General features: G+C 44.4%; 1 protein-coding gene across 16 annotated transcripts in view; it reads left to right on the forward strand.

The window, feature by feature from the left end:
• Positions 1-23,833, forward strand: part of MAGI2 (membrane associated guanylate kinase, WW and PDZ domain containing 2) — a 587,732-nt gene that overhangs the window by 39,933 nt on the left and 523,966 nt on the right. For 11 of the 16 annotated variants that reach the window (XM_060279499.1, XM_060279498.1, XM_060279503.1 and 8 more), the window contains exon 2: positions 14,470-14,523. The exons of the other annotated variants lie outside the window; for them this stretch is intronic. In XM_060279499.1, coding sequence (XP_060135482.1) covers positions 14,470-14,523 — 54 coding nt within the window. The remainder of the gene's footprint in view (positions 1-14,469; positions 14,524-23,833) is intronic. 16 annotated transcript variants of the gene reach the window in all.

Consider the following 23,833-nt stretch of genomic DNA (forward strand, 5'->3'; position numbering starts at 1 on the left):
ATTAGTTCCATTTGCTGAAAGTCTGACTAGTGTTTTAGGGAAAGTGACTGTTCAGACATTTAATTTTTTTAAAACAGATCTAGATACCAGCTTCCATTTTAGCTTTCTAAGGTGATTTACAACAGTGCTTCTCAAACTATCTGATGTGCTGGACTTGCACCCGCCCCCGCCCCCTGCCCCCAATATGGCAGAGGCTGGTGTCATAATATTTAGTTTCTGAAGCATCCCGCTCAATTTGAGATGTGGTAGAGTCTCAGCAGCTGATGGCTCACAGACCAGCCCACTGATTTACAATATTATGTAGTACCAGTGTTGCAGCCAATAAAACAGCAGCAGGCTAATTTGAAATTGGAAGCTTGTGGTGACTTTTGGAAAATCCCACCTTTTTTTGCTGAAAGTGCACTGGGTAATATTCAGCTCAGCCCTAAAGGTTATGTACACGTCACCACCCTAAGTTAGGATCATTTCACTGTGTGTAAGAGGTCCGTTTTTCCTTAAAAGCCCAGTAACAAATGTTTTTATAATTATCAGTTTCCGGCTCATGATTGGAACAGATTTGGCTCTGTAGTCCTTAACTTATTTTAAATTCCTTTATTTCAGTATTGGCGTTATACTTGGTGCTTTTTTCAGGGGTACTCAAAGGTATGCAGTACTTTTTTGTTGTTGTGAAAAAGTATGACACATACTGTAACAACTTCATGGTGAGTTACAGGTAGATAGCAGTGTTGGTCTGACCATAGCTGCCAAGTTCTCCCTTTTTTAAAGGGAAATTCCCTTATGCTGAATAGGCTTCCTCACGAGAAAAGGGAAAACTTGGCAGCTATGGGTCTGACGTATTCAAAACAAAATTTTTAAAAATCCTTCCAGTAGCACCTTAGAGACCAACTAAGTTTGTCATTGGTATGGTATGGGCTTTTGTGTGCATGCACACTTCTGGTGACTTCTGTTTCAGTGTATCTGAAGAAGTGTGCATGCACACGAAAGCCCATACCAATGACAAACTTAGTTGGTCTCTAAGGTGCTACTGGAAGGAATTTTTTTAGAATAATAGAATCATAGAGTTGGAAGAGACCACAAGGGCCATCCAGTCCAACCCCCTGCCAAGCAGGAAACACCATCAAAGCATTCTTGACATATGCCTGTCAAGCCTCTGCTTAAAGACCTCCAAAGAAGGAGACTCCACCACACTTCTTGGCAGCAAATTCCACTGTCAAACAGCTCTTACTGTCAGGAAGTTCTTCCTAATGTTTAGGTGGAATCTTCTTTCTTGTAGTTTGGAGAAAGAAGATTCCACCTAAACATTAGGAAGAACTTCCTGGGCTACATTGCTTTATTTTGTTTCAATTACATGGTGAGTACTGGCACCTATTTTTCTAGAAAAAAAGCACTGGCTATACTGACTGACTTTGCTATGATAACATCTTTCATAGAAATAGATGTTTCTCCAGTTCTCTTCATTAGTGGCGACTGTTGATATAGATTATTGAGGATGATGGGAGATTTGTCACACAATGGGTTATCCATTAGCTGCTCCAGTATAAGAATGTGACAGAAAATCATTCAAATTTAACCGTTGTTTTAACTCCTAAATACAATGAGCTTAGTGTTTCAAATTAGTTATTTCATGTTTGCCATGCATTTTTTTGTTTTATACATTAATCGTTTTAGCAAATTATTTTATTTTATTTCATCATTTCCCCCCGCTATCCACTTCCTTTCCTTGTAAATCCCCGTTTCCACACATCCAAAAGCTGAAGTGTCTCATAGTCTATTTTTCTTTCTGGGCTACATTGCTTTATAAAAGTGAGTCCATACAGATGAGCCAACTACCTTGAGATGAGCTTTCTTATTTTTGAGTAATTTGCTTGCCTTTATTAACCTGTCAGGTTATAAGGATGATTTTACCACACAGGAGCCTTATATGAATGGTAAAAGAGTAATTTCTTCCAGTTCTTATTTCCACTACTACCTCATTTACAGCCATTAACTGTGGGCTCATCCAGACTTCCTTTTGTGCTGTGTTTCTAGACACAGGTCTGGGCTTTAAACCTTTTTTTTTTTTGCTATTTGCTCTGATTCAATGCAGATTTCCCTGGGGGAAACTTTCGGACAATGGTTGGGGAGCAAAAGGAAGTCTGGATGAGCCCTGAGTCTATACCAGGCATCCCCAAACTTCGGCCCTCCAGATGTTTTGGACTACAATTCCCATCATCCCTGACCACTGGTCCTCTTAGCTAGGGATCATGGGAGTTGTAGGCCAAAACATCTGGAGGGCCGCAGTTTGGGGATGCCTGGTCTATACTGACTGTCTTACCCTTGAATAGTTTGATCATGTGTCTCCTCTCACCAAGTGGTAAGGATAATTTTATCACACATCAGCTGCAAAAGGATAGTAGAATGATCACCCACATGGGCTTATAGTGTTCTGAATTTTTTTAAAAATACAGCCTAAATTAAAGCTGTATTAAAACTACAATTTTTATCAAACCCTTGAAGATTGTAACGTTTAATGTGAAGACTTCAAGACCACTTAGCTGATTTGCGCTATGAATGTAATGTAAAAGCCTATGATGTGGATGGAATAATGATATAGTTTAATTTAACAGAATATGTCTTTGAACCTTGACATTTCAATTCTATTGTTTTCCCAGTACTCCATACTTCTCTGCAACTTGGTCCTGCTTTAGACTACTGTGACATTAGTGAACTGAACAACTTTCTGCTCTTACTCTGTCAGCATCAACAATGTTAAATAAGTCATTTGGAGAGGGAAAGAAAGACACTTTGTCTACACATACCCTGCATAGCTTCACAAGTTTTAGACTAGGAAAGCTTTTTGCTGCAGGTGGAAGTTCAGAACAGTTAGATGAAAACACAGCGTGGCCTTCCTTGGTGAAACAGTGCACAGACCTCTTCGTAAAAGAAAAATGCTTGTTATGAATTCATTCCACTACACAGCACAGATAGGTACATCATGAACCCTGATTTTGTAAGAAACCATTTTAATCTTCTTTTAATTGAAGTAGAAAATCTGTAAAACACAAAGCTGTGTGAATTTGTTTAATTCTTGACAGGATTAACATTTTGCCTTTCGGCAAATTAATTGCTAATTTCTAGAAAGGGATCATTTATCTTTTTCATGAGCTGTTTCTCAGAATCTAAGCAAAACACAATCTAAGGATGCAATTCTAAGCATATCCATATAGAATAAATCAGACTGGAATCAATGGCTTTTATTGCTGAGTAAACATGACTAAGATCAGGAAATATGTTCAATAAGCATTTTAAAGCTTTTTTTCTCTGTAATCTCATCAGTCCTCTGTTGTTGTTAAGAGCCAGTCAGGAACATGGATCCTTTTGAGAATTGAAATATATTTCTAGAAATATAGAATGGCATATCACATCTTGGACTGCACTGCTTTAGAATAATAATAATAATAATAATAATAATACCCTGATGTTTTCCCAGATGGGGACTCAAGGCGGCTGACAGATACAAAAGCAAAAGCTTAAAACATAGAAAAGATAATCATTAAAAAGTAATTAACAGCTAATATGATTAAAATAATATAAAAAGATCTGTTTAAATAATAGCAACAAGGAAAAAAAACATCACAACACTAGCTTTTTCCAGTCAGATGAAGGGTCTTCATCTGATGGCAAAAGGGCAAGGAGGGAGCCAAAGTTTGGCAACAACCACCAAGATTGCCCCTACCTATGCCCCCCCCCAAAGTGTGCCTGTGAGGGTAGTAAGACTGAGAGAAGGGCCTTCCCCAAATATTTCAGAGCCCAGGTACGTTTGTATGAGAGAATACAGGCTTTCAGATACTTGGACCTAAGCCATATAGAGCTTCAAATCTCATAACTAGCACTTTGAATTGTGCCCAGAAACAGACTGGTAGCCAGTGGAGCTGTTGTAACAAGGTAGTCACATGCTCCCTTTAACCAGCCCCGGTCAACCGCCTGCCCAAATGGGATGAAACTAAGGTGTGTGTCGCTGCGGCTAAATCAGACATTTCAAGGAATTAGTGCAACCAGCACGCTAGGTTTAACTGTTGCACTCCTGGCCACCGCATAAATTGGAGGTAACACCTTTAAAGCCCAACCCCAGAGAAGAAGAACAATCTTACTGTGCATGAAAATTGTAGAATACTTCTATTTCCCTTCATGTTTTTTTTTAAAATGGTGATTAATTGATTACATTGAGAAAAAGCTAAATGATTCAGTAAATGTCTTTAACTAAATTTAATTATAAATTTCTAGATTTATTTGTCAAGTGGTAATGCAGATTCCATGTTGGCTGAAGCAGTAAATGTAGATGGGTGAAAGATGCCATTGCTACTGACAGAGAAACGTATTCGCTCAGTTTCCTTCAGTATCTAAAGTGGACTAATTGGTTTAAAGTCCTCTTACTGCTTCAAAGTTGTTTTAAAAGTGTACAATTCAATAATAGAGTTGTTATTGTTCAATAAAACTATTGCATATTATAACATAGGTATGGCATTGGTGAGCTTTGTGAGCACAAAGTTACCATTTATGCTTAGTATGGTGAACTATAAAATGACAGGTAGGTAGCCGTGTTGGTCTGAGTTGAAACAAAATAAAGAAATTCCTTCAGTAGCACCCTAAAGACCAACTAAGTTTTTATTTTGGTATGAGCTTTCGTGTGCATGCACCAAAATAAAAACTTAGTTGGTCTTTAAGGTGCTACTGAAGGAATTTCTTTATTTTGTTATAAAATGACAGAAAAATTTGACATTTATTTATTTTCTTTATAAAAAGATTTCTAAACTGCCTTTCAGAAAACAAAAGCCCCCACAAGTACAGTTCATAAAATATTAAATCATTAATATTGCATATTAACATTTAATTAAATATTAAAATCCAATTAAATCATCGATTTCATAAGAACAAAGGAAACAAAGAATCTCCTGAATCAGATCGTGGGCCCATCTAGTCCAGCATCCTGTTTACACAGCCAATTGCGTATGGGAAGTCCACACACCCCTTCAAATGAACATTACAAATGAATCCAAAGCCCAGCAGTTAATAAAATGCAGATTGAAATAAAAGTGTGTTTACATTTCCTAGATTTGGGGCCGCCACTTTTCATAAGCTGCTTCTGGTGCCCATCATTTTAGCATCTTTCAGTGATAGGCTAGAGACCTAGCCCTCAGAAATAAATCATAATGGCTTGTAACTATGTGGGTGATCCCTCTTTTGTATTTGCTGGAGGTTTCAAAATATAAGTGTTTCCTCTAAGAGGGACTTCAAAGGTTATTTAGCCCAGCCCTCTCAGTGCAGGCAAAAAACCTACTACAGCATCTCTCATACTATATAATGCATTGAATGAATGACTTGCAGAATTATAATAGTAATTATACACATGGAGTGTAAAATAGCCGCACTCTCAGCAGCACTCCCATTTGCATAGTGTCTAGGGTCTAATTTTGTATCTGCCGGTGCACATAGCGATGATGGTGATAGTGGTGTAGCAATAAAACTGCTAGCACATTTACAACGCTAAGCAGGGTCAGTTATGGTTTCAAATTGGATGGGAGACTGCATGTTGAGATTCCTGCATTGCAGGGAGTTGAACTAAATGACCCTCGGGGTCCCTTCCAGCTCTACAATTCTATGATTCTATGCCAAGAAGTCCTCACATGCTAAATTGCCAGTGCCATTTTCCCATAGTGAGGTATCTGCTTGAAAGAGTTTGTACTGAGACAGCTTCACTGGTTCAGAAATGTCACCAGTCACAAAAATCGAGACTGGAATGACACCCCCTCTATAGTAGATCTTTGTGCATACTCAGATAAAAGATGGGATGTGCAATGTAGGCTACTGTATATGAAAAAATCTTGATCATTGCAGCTCTTATGAGGGGGGATATCTGGACTTATTACCGTATTTTTTGCTGCATAACACGCATATTTTCCCTCCTAAAACGATAGAGAAAAAGTCGCTGAGTGTTATGGAGCGAAGGCAGCAGCTTTCGCGCTGCCCGCTCCTCCCCCTTTGCTGTTGATGTCAGCAAAGGGGGTAGGGGAGGAGCGGACAGCCCAAAAGCACCGTCTCCCTTCTAGCTGGCTGGCTGGGGGGCAGGCAGAGGGAAAGCCCCAGAGCCGCGCACAGCATTTGGCTGGCTTTCCCTCTGCCCGCCCTACACCCAGCTAGGGAGAAGGGAGACATCGCTTCTTGCCGGCTGGCTGTGGGGCGGGCAGAGGGAAAGCCAGTCAAATGCTGTGCGCGGCTCTGAGGCTTTCCCTCCGCCTGTCAGGAGTATGGGCAGGAGTCAGGCTCTGGGGCCTGTAGTGCTTTGCAGGACTGGGGCATGCCTCAACTTGTGCTGGAGAAGCAAGGCGTGGCCACACAGGTGAAGTCCTCAGCTTGTGCTGGAGAGGCAAGGAGTAATCACCCAGGTGAGGCCACTTGAGATCTCACTGCACCTGGTGGCAGGAGCTGGGAGGGTTAAAAGCTCAGCTTTTCCCTTCAGCTCTTTGCCACAGCAACGCTATCCCTGCCTGGTTGCATCTGGCCTCCTGTTCCTTGGACCCTTGCCTTGTTGCTGCCGTGCTTCTTGGACCCCTGCCTCGCCTTCGCCTTGCTTTGCCCCGTGGACCTTCGCTTCTTGTTCCTGGATCCTTCGCCTTGCTCCTTGCTCCTTGCTCCTTGGACCTTTGCTTCGCCTTCGCCTTGCTCTTGCCCCGTGGACCTTCGCATTGCTTCTTGTTCCTGGACCCTCGCTTTGCCTTCGCCTTGCTTCGTGCCCCGTGGACCTTCGCCTCTGCCTTCGACCCTGCTTCTTCACCACCATCTTGCCTCTGGTCCTGACGCCCGCCGACCGGACTGTGACACCGCCTGCCCCACAGCCAGACATCCCTTCTCCCTGGCTCCCTGTGGGGTGGGCGGAGGGAAAGCCGCAGAGAGCAGGCATAGGAGCCTGTGACTGCCCTTGCGAGAGGCGGGCGTTGGCAGCAGAGAGATGAGTGGGAACCCTCCTCCTCGCCTTCCCTTGGCTCGCCACCCTGCGGGGCCCTCATGCCGCCCTCGCCCTCCTCCTGGCCGCTGCCACCGCCTTGCTGCTCCCCACAGGATAGGCACACAGGATGGCAAGCCAGCAGACGGACGGCACCTCCTCTCTCCCCCACACTTTTGCCTCAGGGCACTTCCAGCCCTCGCAGGGAGAGGAGCGCCCCCTCCCGCAGTCAGGTGTGTAAGGGGTGGGGCCTCGTCTCTCCCCCCAGGAAAGAGGGGTAGGAGGGTGGTCGAGTGCTCATCTCCCTCTTTCTTTCGTCTTCCTTGGTTTCCCTGCTGGAAAGGCTGACTCGCTTTTCTATCCTCTTTTCACTCACACACAGACACACAACTCCCAGTCACTGATGCAGGGGCGTGCCCAGGATCAAAACTGGGGGGGGGAGCCATGGGGACCATGCCAAGGGATCGGCGGCTGCGCTCGCTGCTCTCCGGCAACCTCCTCGCCTCTCCTCCCAGTGGAGGAGAGGAGGAGCGAGAAGAGGCTCTTTGGCTGCCTCTCTGGAACTCGCTCGCTCGAGGGACGCTGGCTGGATGCTCGTCCTCCCGCTCGCTGATTGGGCGAAGGGGTGCTTCTCCCAGAAACTGGCCCTTCTCCACAGGCGGAAGGGGAGCTGGCGCCCCGCTCCAGGTGTGAGGGGCGCGGGAGGCGCCGGGCCAGCGGAGCGGAGCTGCTTTGCGCTCGCTGTGGCGGCGGCGAAGCGCAGCATTGAGGGAAACGTGCCTGCCTTCTCTCTGCGAAACTCGCTGGCAAAACTCCTCGCCCCAATCCGCCGCGTGTTTACAAGAGCTCAAGCGACTCCCTCTGAGGATTCCCTTTACCTTCTGGGCGGCTGTGTTGCCGGTGGGATGCCTGCCTTCCTCGCTCGGCTGCTGCCTGTTTTATCACTTTATAACCGTTTAATTTTTTTGCTTGGGGGGGGCAGCTGCCCCCCCTGCTCCATGCTGGGTATGCCCATGCACTGAAGGCTGTCTCCTCCACACACCCCTCTCCATTTCATTTGGCTCCTCTTGCTGCAATCCAAACCATGGACTATTGTTCTTTTCTTCCCATCTCCGTGCACTGCAATTCTCTCCACCACCACCCTCCCTGCCCCCCAAATTCCTTTTAGGATTTTCATGAGCCCCACACCAACTCCCCATGGCCCCTTAGATGGAGCCAACTACAGTTCTCCCCTTGTCTTTCTACCTGAAGTTGTAGTGCCCTTTCATTTTGCTTTCATGCCTGTTGTTCCTGCCTGCCTCCCTCTCTGTCTCTTTTTTCCTTGGTTTGCATGGAGGAAAGGGTAGTGTGCGCGCACTGTCTCTGCAGTGGCTCCCGTGTGTTGTGCTTTGGGCTTCATGGGCGCACCAGAACAGGAGCAGCTGCTTGCCTCCACCAGTTTCCTCACAGCGTCCCCCACAGGGACCCACAAAGAATACCAGTATTTTTTTCTTGTTTTCCTACTCTAAAAACTAGGTGTGTGTTATGGTTCGGTGCGTGTTATTTGGAGTGGTCCTGCTTTGTTAAATTGCTTTGAGTTTTTATTACAGTCAAGCGACATACAAATTTTTTGAAAGCAAAATAAAAATGTTTTCAATATATTTGGTTTTTTAATGTATGCTTTGCTTAAGGTTTTTATTTTAAAATACACAGGCCACCCTTAATTCCTCTTACTTTCTAGCCATTAACTGAATTTTATTGGCATGCCAATAACTGTGCTTGTTTTATTTTGTCCCACCTACTTTTATGCCAGAAATTCTGTTAGAGCAATTTTCTTATTATTCAAATGCATAGATTTTATAGTGTTTTGCAGCAGAGATGCCTCATTTCGTTCTTTGTCTTCTGCCTAATAGGAAAATGTGATTAATTAGGGTAGGTGTTGTTCCATCAGGAAAAGACTATCATAATCTCCCCAGTGTGAAATTGCTTATGAGTACTGTTCTGTTATTCACTTTTACCTTTAGAAATACTTAGGCTATACTTAATGAAATGCAATAATTTATTTTGCCTGTTCAGGAAACCTGACATGAAAAGGGCACAAAATTATTCTGTAAAACATTCCTGTCATCATAACTTTGGACTGAACTTCACAGTAAATACTTCTAAAAGCCTTTGTGCTGAAGGTGTCAAAGGAATACATGATTTAGTTGGCTTGTGGGAAATCTATTTAAGTGTTGCTGCGGAAATAGCATTGTCATTAAAAATGATTTCTTTGTGAATAAAGCTTATTAGCAGAATAATAGTTTCATAGTTTTAACCAGCATTTTACTTTTCTGGTTTGGATCCAGCAGTGCTCCAATATGAGTGGGTGTGTGCGAGTTATTTTCATTCTAGCAGGGAGGTCAACAGTTTACCTATTTCTCTCTCTAGCTACCTGCTACTTTCTACACCAGCAATTACCAAAGTGGGCTGCACTGCCCTCCAGGGAACGGTGATGGGGGCACTAAGAGGCAAGGGGGAGGCATGGGGTGCTGGAGGTGTAAGTACCTATCGGACTGTTTTAAGCTGGTATAAAGTTCATTCGTTTGTTGAATTAATTAAACTAAAAGGTTTTAACTGGACATTTAATAAATATTCAATTAGTTGTTATTGTTTTGAATTTTACTGTGTGGTTATCTTCCGTAGCGGGTTGTGCCAACTGCTATTCGGAATAATGCTTTTTAAATGGTAGGGGTAGTGGGTACTGGGAATTAGTTTATGGAACTAAGGGGCTGTTGCCTGAAAATGTTTGGGTACCATTGCTCTACACCATAAAAAAAACTTTCCTAGGAAGCCCTTCAAGGGGTGTAGGGGGCTTCAGCAGAGGAAGAGGTGAGAAATTTTTATCCTTTGATTAGTTTTGTAGTTGCTATCAATAGGCTCCAACTAATTGGGATTGCATTTGATAGGGTTGCCATATGTCCCAAATTTCCTGGACATACCCGGAATACTGCAGTCCGAAACACTGTCCGGGCAGAAATTGGCAAAATGTCCAAGGAAAATCTGGACGTATGGCAACCCATGTCAGCAGTGTTGTTTTTGGCGATTTCCCTTAAAAATAGCTCAAAAATAGTTCTCAACAACTTTGGCCAAAATATGAAATATGGCAACCCTAGCATGTGAAAACTGATTTTATCCTTGACTGCTATGGAATGTCTCCATTAACACTTTGTGCTCTTATTTGTTTAAAAGGTTTCACTGTGCTGGTGCCAAAGAACAAGTGACGCAAATTAGTGTTGTAGCTCTTACTGGACCAACACTTGCCACACTTCACTGTGCTCTTCAGAAAGCACAGTGAATTTCATTAATTTTCTGCTGTATACTTTTTAATGCAAATAATTCTAGACACAGATGGTTCGTAGTGCCCCAGTCAGAGCAACTCTTAAACAGCAAGGGCTTCTAAATCTTATACTGAATTGCATTTTTCAGACCCAGAGACCTCCCCCCTAAATAAATACTCAAATTTTAGTTTTGGTTTTTGTCAGAATTTAGGCCACAACTTTATTGATTACAGAAGGTGAGTGGTTCCATAAGCTCTGGTTTGACTAGCTCCCTGCCCATGGCAGGTAGCGGCGACCCAGGGTTCCAGCATATGTCAGCCAAGGGTGAACACCTGGATAGGTGGAAAGTCGGGAACAGACTATGTCTGCCACCCAGATGTCCCCCTGGACTCCAGCACGGGCACAACCCCTCTCAGGGGTTGACCAAACCACTGAGTCCCTGGATTTCTTTAATGGAATACCCTTCACATAGGGATGGTGAGAGCGTTCCCCCATCCCTATCACTTGAACCAGAGCCTATCCACAACCTTACAAGTTGTGACAATTTGCTACGCAGTAGGCGAAACCCAAATGGCAACAGCCAATCAACCAAGTGGGGAAAAATCCTGTTGTGCCCCTGTCCCAACGACAGACTACACAGGACGGCATAGCAAGGTCAAGTGCAAAAGCCCTAAAAGTAGGGAGAGGTGGGCAGGTGTTCCGAATGCACGCGCCGAAAGAGGAAGCCCTGAGTCACGTGGATGGGCATATATAGGTCCCTCAATCCATTTAGACTGTGCCCCATTGGCCAGGTTGAACCCAACATTGAGGGACCTACCAATCGGGTGTTGTGGCAGACCAATCATACTCACCCACAACACAGGGAATCGGTCTCCAGGTCTCACCGCAACATGTGTCCTCTTTAAGGGAGGACATGATCTTCCAACACTTCAACCCTATTAATCTTAACTATCCTTTAGGAGCAGCATAATTCAAAATTACCAGATGTGTTTTTGAAAGTTGAGGGAAGGGTTCTTTCTACGCATCCGGAGATTAATGGTCCTTTTACACAACCACTTTGTTTGTTGGCTATGTAAGAGAAGTCATTAATGACAATTCCAAAGCCTGGGCCAGGGCTCCTACTTGTAGACTAGGGCAGACCCAAGGGAGAAGGTTTCCTCTCCTAGGGCGACCCAAAACTCTGCTCTTAGGGATTGACTTGTGAGTTGGACCTGAGATACACTGTGCGGACACAACCCACACCAATAGGAGGATCCAGTCACTTCATCTGCACCTGACTGATGAGCACAAAGAGCCCTTCTCCATAACAGGAACTTAGGATTTATATAATAATAATAATAAATAATAATAATAATAATAATAATAATAATAATAATAATAATAATAATAATTTATTTATTTATTTATACCCCGCCCATCTGGCGGGGTTTCCCCAGCGACTCTGGGCGGCTTCCAACAGAAAAGTGAAATAAAACAATCTATTAAACATTAAAAGCCTCCCGGAACAGGGCTGCCTTCAGATGTCTTCTAAAAGTCTGGTAGTTGTTTTCCTCTTTGACATCTGTTGGGAGGGCGTTCCACAGGGCAGGCGCCACCACCGAGAAGGACCTCTGCCTGGTTCCCTGCAACTTGGCTTCTCGCAACGAGGGATCCGCCAGAAGGCCCTCCGTACTGGACCTCAGTGTCCGGGCAGAATGATGGGGGCGGAGATGCTCCTTCAGGTATACTGGACCGAGGCCATTTACATGCAGAGTCCATTCACATACCGGTAGCTCTCCACATTTGCTGGTTATGCGAAAGAAGTCACCCTGTATGAAAACAGTAGTGCTGAAGTTGGCAATGATCATGTTTTTGCAATCAGTCACAACCATGGGTTTTCAGCACCGTCTATCATCTAGTTTAGCAGTACTGTGGCTGGGGAAACCCAGCCGGATGGGCGGGGTATAAATAATAAATTATTATTATTAGTACTGTATAGTTTAAAAATGATGTGTTTCTTTTGCCTACATATCTTGGAGGAGGGTTTTGAATATATGGTATCTTGGATATTCCATATGGGTTTGTAGGGTTTGAATAATGTGTCATAAAAGTTTGTCTGTATATTATATATCCTTAAAAATTATATGCCGATGGATTGTAAAAAGAAACACCTCTAAGTGGTTTTACAAAAATATAAAATAAATATTGAAATTCATGATAAAAAGTTAAAAACAGGCATTTAAAAGCATTTGGAATATGACTAAAATCAACAGTAGCTAAAATGAGGTAAGACACATGTAAATTGTACATGTCTGGATAGGTTTGCCTAAACAAAAATGTTATAAATGTTCGATATTTTAAGTATTTGAAGGTTCAGTATATGGACTTCGTAATATTATTTTGAGGGTAGTATTTATTTAGTAATGTGGTTGTCATTTTACACATATATTGACATATACCAGTGAAAACTCATGAACCAGAAGTGGTAAGGAAATTCTCTGGACCTAGAATACACTAATTAGATAGAGTACTTTTAAAACAGTTGAAAATAAAAGTCATACAACAGCAGTTTCACTTCTCCCATTGTCATACAGTACTTGACCTTGCAGATTTTTGAACCACTAAAATCTCCTGATAAGACCTCTTTTAGCAGAGATAAGTGTAAGATAGAAAATGAGTGTACCCACGACAAACAGCAATGCCTTTAATCACACCATGTTCACCTCTCTAAAACAGCTGTTGTCTCTCAAAATGCACCAAGTTGTCTCTTAATCTGTAGAGAATTGGTCTGTTTGCCCCCAGGCTGTGTTCCATGTTGCATCATACAATTCAGACCTTGGTATTTCTCAAAGCCATAATTTTATGTGCTTCAGTTACAGTCTTTTGGATAAAATGCTTTGGGCTTTAGTCAGCCTAAGGTTAAGTATAGGTCCCAATGATGCTGAAATCTGTTCCATTCAAATAGGAGGGGATAAGAATTTCTTAATTTTGATCGGAGTGTCTGCTTATTTAGGTAGTTAAAGGTAAAGGTAAAGCAACTCCTGACAGTTAAGTCCAGTCACGAACGACTCTGGGGTTGCGGCGCTCATCTCGCTTTACAGGCCGAGGGAGCCGGCGTTTGTCCGCAGACAGCTTCCGGGTCATGTGGCCAGCATGACTAAGCTGCTTCTGGCGAACCAGAGCAGCACACAGAAACGGCGTTTACCTTCCCGCTGGAGCGGTACCTATTTATCTACTTGCACTTTGATGTGCTTTTGAACTGCTAGGTTGGCAGGAATAATGTTAATAACCCCCCTTAATTAAAATATAGGTGATGGCTTGCGTCCAGAGGTGTCATTTTGCTAGAACAAACCCTAGACTTGCATAATTGGAAAGTCCCATGCTGATTTTGCCTAACTCAATATGTTCTCCAACCATTAGCACTAGTGCATATAGGAAAACCCTTCTTGCCACTTCATTATGCTGGGGTTGCGTGCTCATCTCGCATTATTGGCCGAGGGAGCTGGCGTATAGCTTCCAGGTCATGTGGCCAGCATGACAAAGCCGCTTCTGGCAAACCAGAGCAGCACATGGAAACGCTGTTTACCTTCCCGCTTCCTATTTATCTACTTGCATTTTGACGTGCTTTCGAACTGCTAGGTTGGCAGGAGCTGGGACCAAGCAACGGGAACTCACCCTGTCACAGGGATTCGAACCGCCGACCTTCTGATCAGCAAGCCCTAGGCTCAGTGGTTTAACCACAGTGCCACCTGGGTACCCAAGTCTCAAGTACAGGCCCAAACAATTAAGCCAAATATCATTTAGGTTTTCATATTTTAAAAATGTTTCTTTTTCCCTGCCATAGAAGTTATTTTTAACTACAGTACAGATTACAGATTCCATAACTTACCCATTGTGCAAGGCTTTCATAGGCTATATTTAATCTTTACATTTCTTGAGGCGGGTGGTGGTATAATTTGGCACATACACTGTTGGAATCTGCGGTTAATGTATTTGAGTTAAGTTGGGTTGAAGCTTTCCCTACTCTGAGTTGAACTCTGATTGGGGATCTACACAATTGGTTCCAAATTTATTGCTTGGTGTTGATTGTGAGTCAAAAAGCCCAATTATAGGCTGCTGGGTCTCAGTACCTCATTTGGGCCCTTAAGTATGGGCTTGTGGACTCACTCCAGTCCTTCCAATATTCTTCCAGTCTTGTCTGTATTTTTCCAGGTGGAAAGCCCAGGATAGCAGCATTCATCCAGCCCTGGGGAGTCCTGAGCAGTGGTAAGGGCCTGTGGCATAGCTCTGTCTCTGATTATGTACTTTGTTGAATGTTAAATAAACAGAATACAGGATGTGGAGGGAGAATGGCCGTCCCTGAGAAATGAATGGAAGTTTTCTTAGTATGCAAGGGGAAATGTTCTGGTGCTGTAGACTTCCAGTGTGGACAAGGAGAAAATAAGCTATCCATTGGCGCAGCAGGAAAGCTCTGATGCACACACTCTCCTCTGATTTCCCAGAACTCCCTGGTCTGCTCACTCTTTTGATACACAACATACAGCGTGTGGCGATTTTGAATTCTGCAATCCGTTTGTGTGTCTTTTCATTTGCAAGTATCTAAAGAACCATTCAACTTGTTCTGTATGTTTTAGGCTGGTGTTTTTCAACTAGCGGCCCTCTTCCATACTACTCCATGGCAAACCACCTTTGAAGACCGAGACTTTTAACAGCAGTTTGTGATATAGCACAGGGCCACGCCCAACCCTTTAGCGCAGTGGTCCTCACCCTTGGGCCTCCAGATGTTTTGAGACTACAATTCCCATCATCCCTGACCACTGGTCCTACTAGCTAGGGATCATGGGAGTTGTGGGCCAAAAACATCTGGAGGCCCAAGTTTGAGGACCACTGCTTTAGCGTGCCCAAGGTGGCTCCCGACCACATATGAGAAAATCCTAAATAGCCACATTTCTTTAGAGCAGGGGTGTCAAACTCAAATTCATCGGGGGCCGCATCAGCAGTTTGGTCACCCTCAAAGGGCCGGTTGTATCTGTAGGACTATGTGTCCACTCTTTATTATCATAAATTATTGTCTCCATTAATCACAAACATGTATTCACTTTCCCATCTCTCCTGAAATTGCCTTCCCTCTGCATCAACTTTTCTTTTCTTGGGCATTTTTGAGTTATTTGATTGTAGTTTATGGTCCTTATACCACTGTAAAGTGACACGGATATATCCAAAGTCTACCGCTCAGACTTTTAAGCAGAATAATAAGCAGACCCCCCCCCTATCATAGAATCATAGAGTTGGAAGAGACCACAAGGGCCATCCAGTCCAACTCCCTGCCAAGCAGGAAACACCATCAAAGCATTCTTGACATATGCCTGTCAAGCCTCTGCTTAAAGACCTCCAAAGAAGGAGACTCCACCACACTCCTTGGTAGTAAATTCCACTGCCAAACAGCTCTTACTGTCAGGAGTTTGATGAAATAGCAATTTGCTGAGTTTTGTTTTAATTTTAGTAGAGCACTGGTTTCCAAGGGATAAACAAAATGATGAGTTTGGTCACGTCTAAGGTTTGAACTCATAATTCAATAAAAGGAGACCGATAAATTATCACATGCGAAGCTACAACAGAAACCGTAAGCACAGATAATTCTGTGTCAGCACATAGTCAAACATACGTTGGGTTTTTTTCACTGCCAAAGCAAAGAGACACACCAGCTTTGCATGCCTATGTTAAATTCCATCCCTGCTGCTGCAAAAAAACTCAATTCCAAGACCCCATGGCCCTGCCTGGATGTGTATCCTACTTTACAGTAAATAGTTCTCTGTTGGAAGGAGTCCTCTATTTGAAATGCTGTCCTGCCCATACCTAGTTTAAACATAAAGAACCATAAGAAGGGAGAGCAGAGATTCTGAAGATTAACAATCAGCACTTGACCAGGCAGACTGAGCATATATACCTGGTCACAGCTTTGCCCGCTATGGTGACATTTATTGTTTTTCTATTTAAATTAGTAATTGTTTCTGAATTAACATTTATACATACGTAAATTTTAGGCAAATCTGTGTTCTCTTTTTGTGAGTGTACCAATGGTCTCTGTTTGTATCAATGGTCTTTTTTCTCCCCTCATGGTTCCTCATTCACCTGGAACTTTAGGATCAGGTGCATATTCTGACCACCTTCCATACATTTAGGTGACCTTGCTCTTGAGGGGGAGGTGGTATTCCTTCCGAAAGAACAGTGGCTTTCAAAGTGTATTCTGAGGGATGCTGGGGCTTCTTTGAAATTTACCAGAGGTTTGTAGTGATGGACAAGATTCCCTGAAAGACAAGGGGGGGAAGAAGGGGGGAATATTTGGATGCAGCCTTATAATCTGTTACACTACTTGCGTGACCTCATCGATTTTGTCATTCACATGTGTTGCTTAGGGGAGTTTGGATTTTAAATCGCATGATGGAGTCACAAGCAAAAATCATCCTTGTGACCTTATTCAAAATGACATTTGAGCATGGAATTAAGTTGCTATAAAGTTGGCAAAGAGATTGGTGCTGTTTCAGAATAAATTGCATGTACTTAGTTGGCGTCTAGGGTTATTAGCAGAATGGCTGCATGCCCTGAATTTGGCTGAGGAATTTGCCATCATTACAACCCTTTTTCAAGACATGTTTATTTTGCTGTAATTAGGAGACTGGCTGCACAGATGCACCTGCTTTTTAACAGCACATTTATATAGGATTCTTCCTTATGCCTGATGGGACCTCAACAGCACAAGTACAGGCTAAGAAATATGCACAGGGAGCATATTGCTTTGCATTTAGCACTGCGAAGGGGGTGGATTCTGCCTGCAGTGCAGAAGAATGGGAACCTGTCAGGTGAACACGCTTAAACTATAGGGATTTTTGAAAGTAAATTTCATATTTACAGCAGCTAAAACAAACAAAAATCCCGGCCTCCGGCCCGCCCGCTACTCTGAGGCACTTGGGAGAAGTGTGAATTCTGAAATACAATTAATTTTTGGTTTGTGTATTGCTTCCAGAAGCACAAATTAGGTAGGTTCACATTGCAATGTAAACTGAACAGTATTTCTCCTCCACCTCTACCGGGTATTTCCACTACTTTCCCTCTTACTCCCTATCCTAGGGTGACCTTGGGCTAGTTCTCAGCCTAACCTACCTCACAGGGTTGTTGTGGGAATAAAATGGGGAGGAAGAATACAACACCTTCAGCAACTTGGAGAGAAAGTGGGATATAAAGGCAATAAAGAAAATTGAAGGGGGCATGTCTAGAGACTGCTCCCCTGAATGACCTGCCCCTGCAAGGAAGAAATACACACACAGGACTCCTTCACTTCACAAGATACTGTACACTTCAGACTGATGCCAACTGTGCCAAGGGGTGTGGACAATGCACAAGATAAGAATGCAAACAAAAAGGAGCCCCAGCCAATTGCAACTGACTGCACAATGCATGTTCTTGTTACACTCCTCCTTCGAGTGCACCCAAGATGTATAAAACATGGACCTCCAGCACACGGCTGTTTTCAAACAAACAAAGAAACACACACACACACATCCCGACATGCTTCGCTGGCAACTGGGGCGCCTGTCCAAAAAACACACACCCTGAGGCTCCGCTGCCCACGTAGGCAGAAACACGAGCAGCCAACGTCAACGTGCATTTCCTTCTCTCTCTCTCTCTCTCTCTCTCTCTCTCTCTCTCTCTCTCTCTCTCTCTCTCACACACACACACACACACACAACCCATTCACATGATACGTGTCGCGCACGGGCGGTCGCCGAACCTCGCTCTGCCTGGGTGGGCGGTGGCGGGGGAGGAGGCGGAGTCTCCCCTTCCGAGGGGGTCCGAACCGGCTGCGAGGAGAAGCTGCCGAGGCAGCTGCGGCAAAACGGGCGGCCAGGGCCCTGAGGCGGGCAGCGCCGCGGCCCGCAGGCGCACCGGGGCCCTCCGCCCTCCGCCGCCTCTTTCTCCTCAGGCCCGCCCTGGCGCCGCCTCCTCCGGCCCCGTCGCAGGAGCGGAGGCGGCGGCGGAGACCCCGCGGCCCGGACGCCGAGCGCCGCCGCCGATGCTGTTGCTGCCGCCGCCGCCACCATTTTCTCACGGCGTGAGGGGAGGAAAACGAGCCCCCGCGTCGGCCACGCCCACCTCCTCCATATTCATGAGCCCATCCACCGCCAGCCTCCTCCTCCTCCGCTGCTGCTGCTGCTTGTTGTGACGGTCCATTAATGCGCGCGCCGCGGACGACAGGAAAAGGCCCGCGCCGCCGCTGGAGCCCCGCCCACTTCCCCCCCACATCCAATAGCCAAGCGAGGGTGGGTCGGCCACACCCAGTCAGAGGAGCGGGCCGTGAAGGAGGCTCCTGCTGTTGCTGCTGCTGCTGCTGTATATAAGTGACGCCGCAGCCGCTGCCCTTTCCCCCCACCCCCACCCCAGCCTTCACAAGCGACGTTCACTTTTTGCGCTGGGTTTTCCCGTTTCCCTCATGTTACACGGCTGCTGCTGTTGGGGGCACAGGCGCGCCTAAGTGAACGCGCCGGGCCTGGGCGAGCGGCCGGTGGGCAGGCGGGCGGGCCACATCGCGAGGTCTGGCGGCGGGCGGGCGGCGGGCCACATCACAAGGTCTGGCGGGCCGGATTTGGCCCGCGGGCCTTGTGTCTGACACCCGTGCTTTAGAGGGTGGGAGAGCAAGTTCACAGCCTAATTGGAATACATCTGTCATGTCAGAATCAAGGGACAGGCAGAGCTACTGCATGAGTAGTAAAATGTTTCTTCTATTCCTCTAAACAGTAATGATGCCTGCCACATGAATAATATTAAGTAGCTTTAAGATGACTGGTCTTGCTATGTAGTGCTTAGCTTCAAAGCAAATACGTTCCCCCCATCTGTATATTTTCAATATATTACCACAAATTGCAGTTTTGATCTTAAAACCACATATTTAAAGTAGCACAAATGTACCAAATGTTGGCACATGACACATCTAACGCACATGCCTAATGTAATAACACCCTCTAAGCTTTCTAATTTTAATCTAGGTTGTCCTGAGGTAACTAATCTCTAATACCAATTTTGCACAACCAAACGATCACATGAAAGGTCCAGTTATTTGAGCAAATTGATGTTGACGATAATATACAGCAGCAAACCTTGTGAGCTAAACCACACTGATAATGTTCATGCCTTGCATGTTCAAGGTCTCAAGTTTAATTTCCAATCCGTTAAAGCAGGTGGAGGAATCAGTGGGCTGCACACGGCAGCTGCCAACAATGTCCTAAAATCAGGTGCCTCCCCCTCCCCACAATTTACTTGCCATAGTGCTTTTCTCCCTTTGGTGTGGGAGCATTGCCAGAAGGTCTTAATGCAGGGGTCCCCAAACTAAGGCCCGGCCCAATTGCCTTCTCAATCCGGCCCGCAGATGGTCCGGGAATCAGCATGTTTTTACATGAGTAGAATGTGTCCTTTTATTTTAAATGCATCTCTGGATTATTTGTAGGGCCTGCCTGGTGTTTTTACATGAGTAGAATGTATGCTTTTATTTAAAATGCATCTCTGGGTTATTTGTGGGACATAGGAATTCGTTCATATATTTCTTTCCCAAATATAGTCCGGCCCACCGCATGCTCTGAGGGACGGTGGACCAGCCCACGGCTGAAAAAGGTTGCTGACCCCTGTCCTAATGCATATAAAATACAGAAAATGTTTTTATTTTTAGCGGAATTGGGGTAAGAATCACAAATGTTACCCTGCCTACTTTTGCCTCAGGCCACACTTGCCTCTTACCCATGGCCCCGTCCACCACTGACATGCCCCCCCCACCCGACTGGACAGTGTACGGGAATCAGCATGTTTTTACATGAGTAGAATGTGTCCTTTTATTTAAAATGCATCTCTGGGTTATTTGTGGAGCATAGGAATTCATTCATCCCCCCCCCAAAAAATAGTCCAGCCCCCCACAAGGTCTGAGAGACAGTTGACCGGCCCCCTGCTAAAAAAGTTTGCTGACCCCTGTCTTAATGTATCAAAAGTAGGAAGGAGGGCTCAGTGAGAAGGAAAAGAAACACTTAAGATGATTCCCTGAGGAACAACAAGACACAGTGCTTGCTCTCCTCTCATCCCCAAAACAACCCATCTATGCCTGCTCTACAGAGGCACACAGAGAGTGCTGTGCGCCAGCATCTGTGGTGAATGTGTCTGTTTGGGTTTGTGTGTGGTTCATATGGGGTCAATGCGTGACCTCTGTGTGTGCAGTAGCTGTGCCTATCAATGGCATTCAGACCTCAGTGGGGCAGCTGACTGCAAATGCAGCCCTTGGACCAAAAGGTTTTAGCTAACCATTGACTTAAAGGTAAAGGTAAAGGGACCCCTGACCATTAGGTCCAGTCGTGACCGACTCTGGGGTTGCACGCTCATCTCGCATTATTGGCCGAGGGAGCCGGCATACAGCCTCCAGGTCATGTGGCCAGCATGACAAAGCCGCTTCTGGCAAACCAGAGCAGCACATGGAAACGCCGTTTACCTTCCCGCTGTAGCGGTTCCTATTTATCTACTTGCATTTTGACGTGCTTTCGAACTGCTAGGTTGGCAGGAGCTGGGACCAAGCAACGGGAGCTCACCCCGTCACAGGGATTCGAACCGCTGACCTTCTGATCAGCAAGCCCTAGGCTCAGTGGTTTAACCACAGCGCCACCTGGGTCCCGCAACCATTGACTTAAACTATCTTAAAGAACAGAGATACGGAATGTATCCCATATCCTTGGGAACTGCTGCCAGCTGGGGCTGGAAGGAGAATCGGGCTGATTCAGCAGAAGCCAGTTCCTTCCATGTCTCTCCAGCCCTCCCCCATGCTGCAGATTCTGCTGTGGCAAACTAGTCATACAGTAACAGATACAGGGAAGCCCAATTCTCACTACATAGACATGTGCCTGAAAGGGAGATCTATCTCTTCGCTTCTCTACCGAGATTGGAATGAAGATCCCCCCTCTCAAACACACACACACACACACACACACACACACACACACACACACCCCCTATATCCCTGGTGGGTATGATCTCCATGGCAGAGGGAAGAGATAAACCTCCCCTTACGATGTGGCTTTGCAGTAAGAATCAGGTTTCCCTGCTCCTGTCATTAGCTGCATTAAAGAAACATAGTTGCTTGCATTTTATTTAAGTTACAGTGTTACTTGGCCCTGATAACAGACGTGCCAGGGTCACAATGCAAATCCTGTAACTTGGGTCCAGTTGGGAATTAGTACCTGCTGGTAGACAAGTAGAGCTGTTGCAGACACAGCCTAACTCTGCTTAGTTAAAATAATTTGGACGTCTTTTGACATTTTGCTTTCATAAGTAATCTAATATCAGTGCCATCTGATTCCCACAACTGCACACAAGGTAAACGTATTGTGGCAGTAGCATATCCCCCTCCCCCCAGTTCTAACGATAGTACACTGTATCCCTGAAGGATTTGTTGTCTCCAGAAGCATGTTACTAGATGTATATTTTCCCTTCTTTATATGTTTGCATTCAGTGGCTAAGCTGGAAGGCATAACCGGACATCTGTTGTAATAGAATGCTGTTATGCCTCTAGAGTATTGAGCCACAAATGTTGACTAACTTCAACTAAACAAGAAGAGGCAAGATGCTGGTATGTTAAGCTCTGGGGTATGCATCTTTTTCTCAGTATTTTGGATAGCAGAAGATGAAATGTCTTTGAACATAAAAGTACATTGAAGTACAAAACAGTAAGCAACTCACTGGATTATTATTTTTTACAAAAATGACAAAATACAGATATTGTAAACATAAGGTTTTGATATGGTGTGTAACTGGTGTGATGAAAATGCGAACCACTTGTTCAAATCTCACCCTGTTTTATAAACACATTTCCAATGTTAGCCATTGGAAGACCCATTGAAATCAATGGTTTCATTTGCTGTTGAGGAAAAAGCTGCTTAAGTGGTCAAACCAGTATTTTGTTAACTTAATGGCGCTAGCAAAGTCTGAAGTCTGTTAAGCATCTTTTTGCATGACTGAAGACACCATTATCTCTAGTGCAGGGGTTCCCAACAAAATTTTCTTGAGGACCCCTCATTGAGCCGCTATTGTGACAAGGACCCCCATTAATTCCTAATCCTAAAATTAAAAAGTGAGAGCCAAATTAAGAGTCTTTTTATATTTTATATTTATACGTTTTTTACAGTTACAACAGAGTACTCCATCAGTATACAGTTAGTTTTAATTTTCAGTTCTTAATGAGATGAACCACTTTTTAACCAACGGTCCATTTTTAACTACGCGAACTGTAGCTTCCGCGAAAAACAACGCTTTGTTTGCAAACACTACTGTTTTGCAAAGAGGCAGCACGTGTCAGGGAGGAGAGAGGGGAATGGAGAAGACAGGGTACCTGCGCAGTAGCGCACAAATGAAGCCGACGCGCGCAAAGCATCTTGGGGAGGTGAGCGTTAGTAGAATGCGCGCGCTGCCTCTTTGCAAAACAGTAGTGTTTGTAAAGCGCCACCTAACGGCATACAGCAGAACTACTGCCTCTATCTAATTCTAGTTTTGCGCTAGACTCTGCTCATGCAGGAAGCGGCCAAAACAAAAAATCTGTTATCATACGAAATATAGTTAATATATTTTTTTATTCTAATAGCATCTTGCGGACCCCTCTGGCATAGCTCGCGGACCCCTGGGGGTCCCCAGACCACCTGTAGGGAACCACTGCTCTAGTGGACTTCATTCCAAGGAAAGCAAAGCTCAGATACTTGCTTGCACCCCCAAAATAGTGCATGTAACACTATGTTTCCTAGTACTAGTGTCCTGGGTGTCAACTTCTACAGAATGCATTTTAATATAACATTGTTCAATGCAACACTTGACTTGAGGCTGAAGGATTAAGAAGCATAATTGTATCAAAATATTTAAGACACATGCTTACACAAATGTATTTTACTGGCAAGTCTTTCTTGAGCTGGCAAAGGGTACAATGAAGGCAACTTGACAGTGAAGAAATGAAGGTATAAAGCTTGTGCTAACACTGGAAATAATAAACCAATTTATTTCTAGTATATACTACTTCCACATGGGCTCAAACATAGCTCTATTTCAACCTGTTTCCACATTAATCTGTGACTTGGGGAGGGTGGGAATGCACAAAACCCAACTTAAATACATTTAAAAATCATTTCTCTCTCAAAGTATTTATTTCCAAATGTATTTACTTAATACTGTGTCAGAACATTTGAGGAGTGACAAAACAGGTGGGATATATAGGTTTCAATCTCCACATTAGTCCAGGACTTGCTGATCAGGTCAGTTTGTATTTGAATTCACTACAAAGATACCATCCCTCAAGGATCCTTAACGGCCACCTGGTTTAAAGCAATGTGTGCTGTGGGACATTGCTTTTTCAGGAGGTTTTCATTACAAAAAACAAAATGTGTGTCTCTGTGTGTGCATGTGTGAGATATACAAATATATTTTTGCGTAGCTTGTTTTTCTTGCACTTTTAAAAAGCCTAATCAATGCATATTTTCAAGTGGTCCCCAGGATTAAAAAAAACAACCAT

The sequence above is a fragment of the Zootoca vivipara genome, chromosome 10, assembly GCF_963506605.1.
Source record: "Zootoca vivipara chromosome 10, rZooViv1.1, whole genome shotgun sequence".
Lineage (NCBI taxonomy): Eukaryota > Metazoa > Chordata > Lepidosauria > Squamata > Lacertidae > Zootoca > Zootoca vivipara.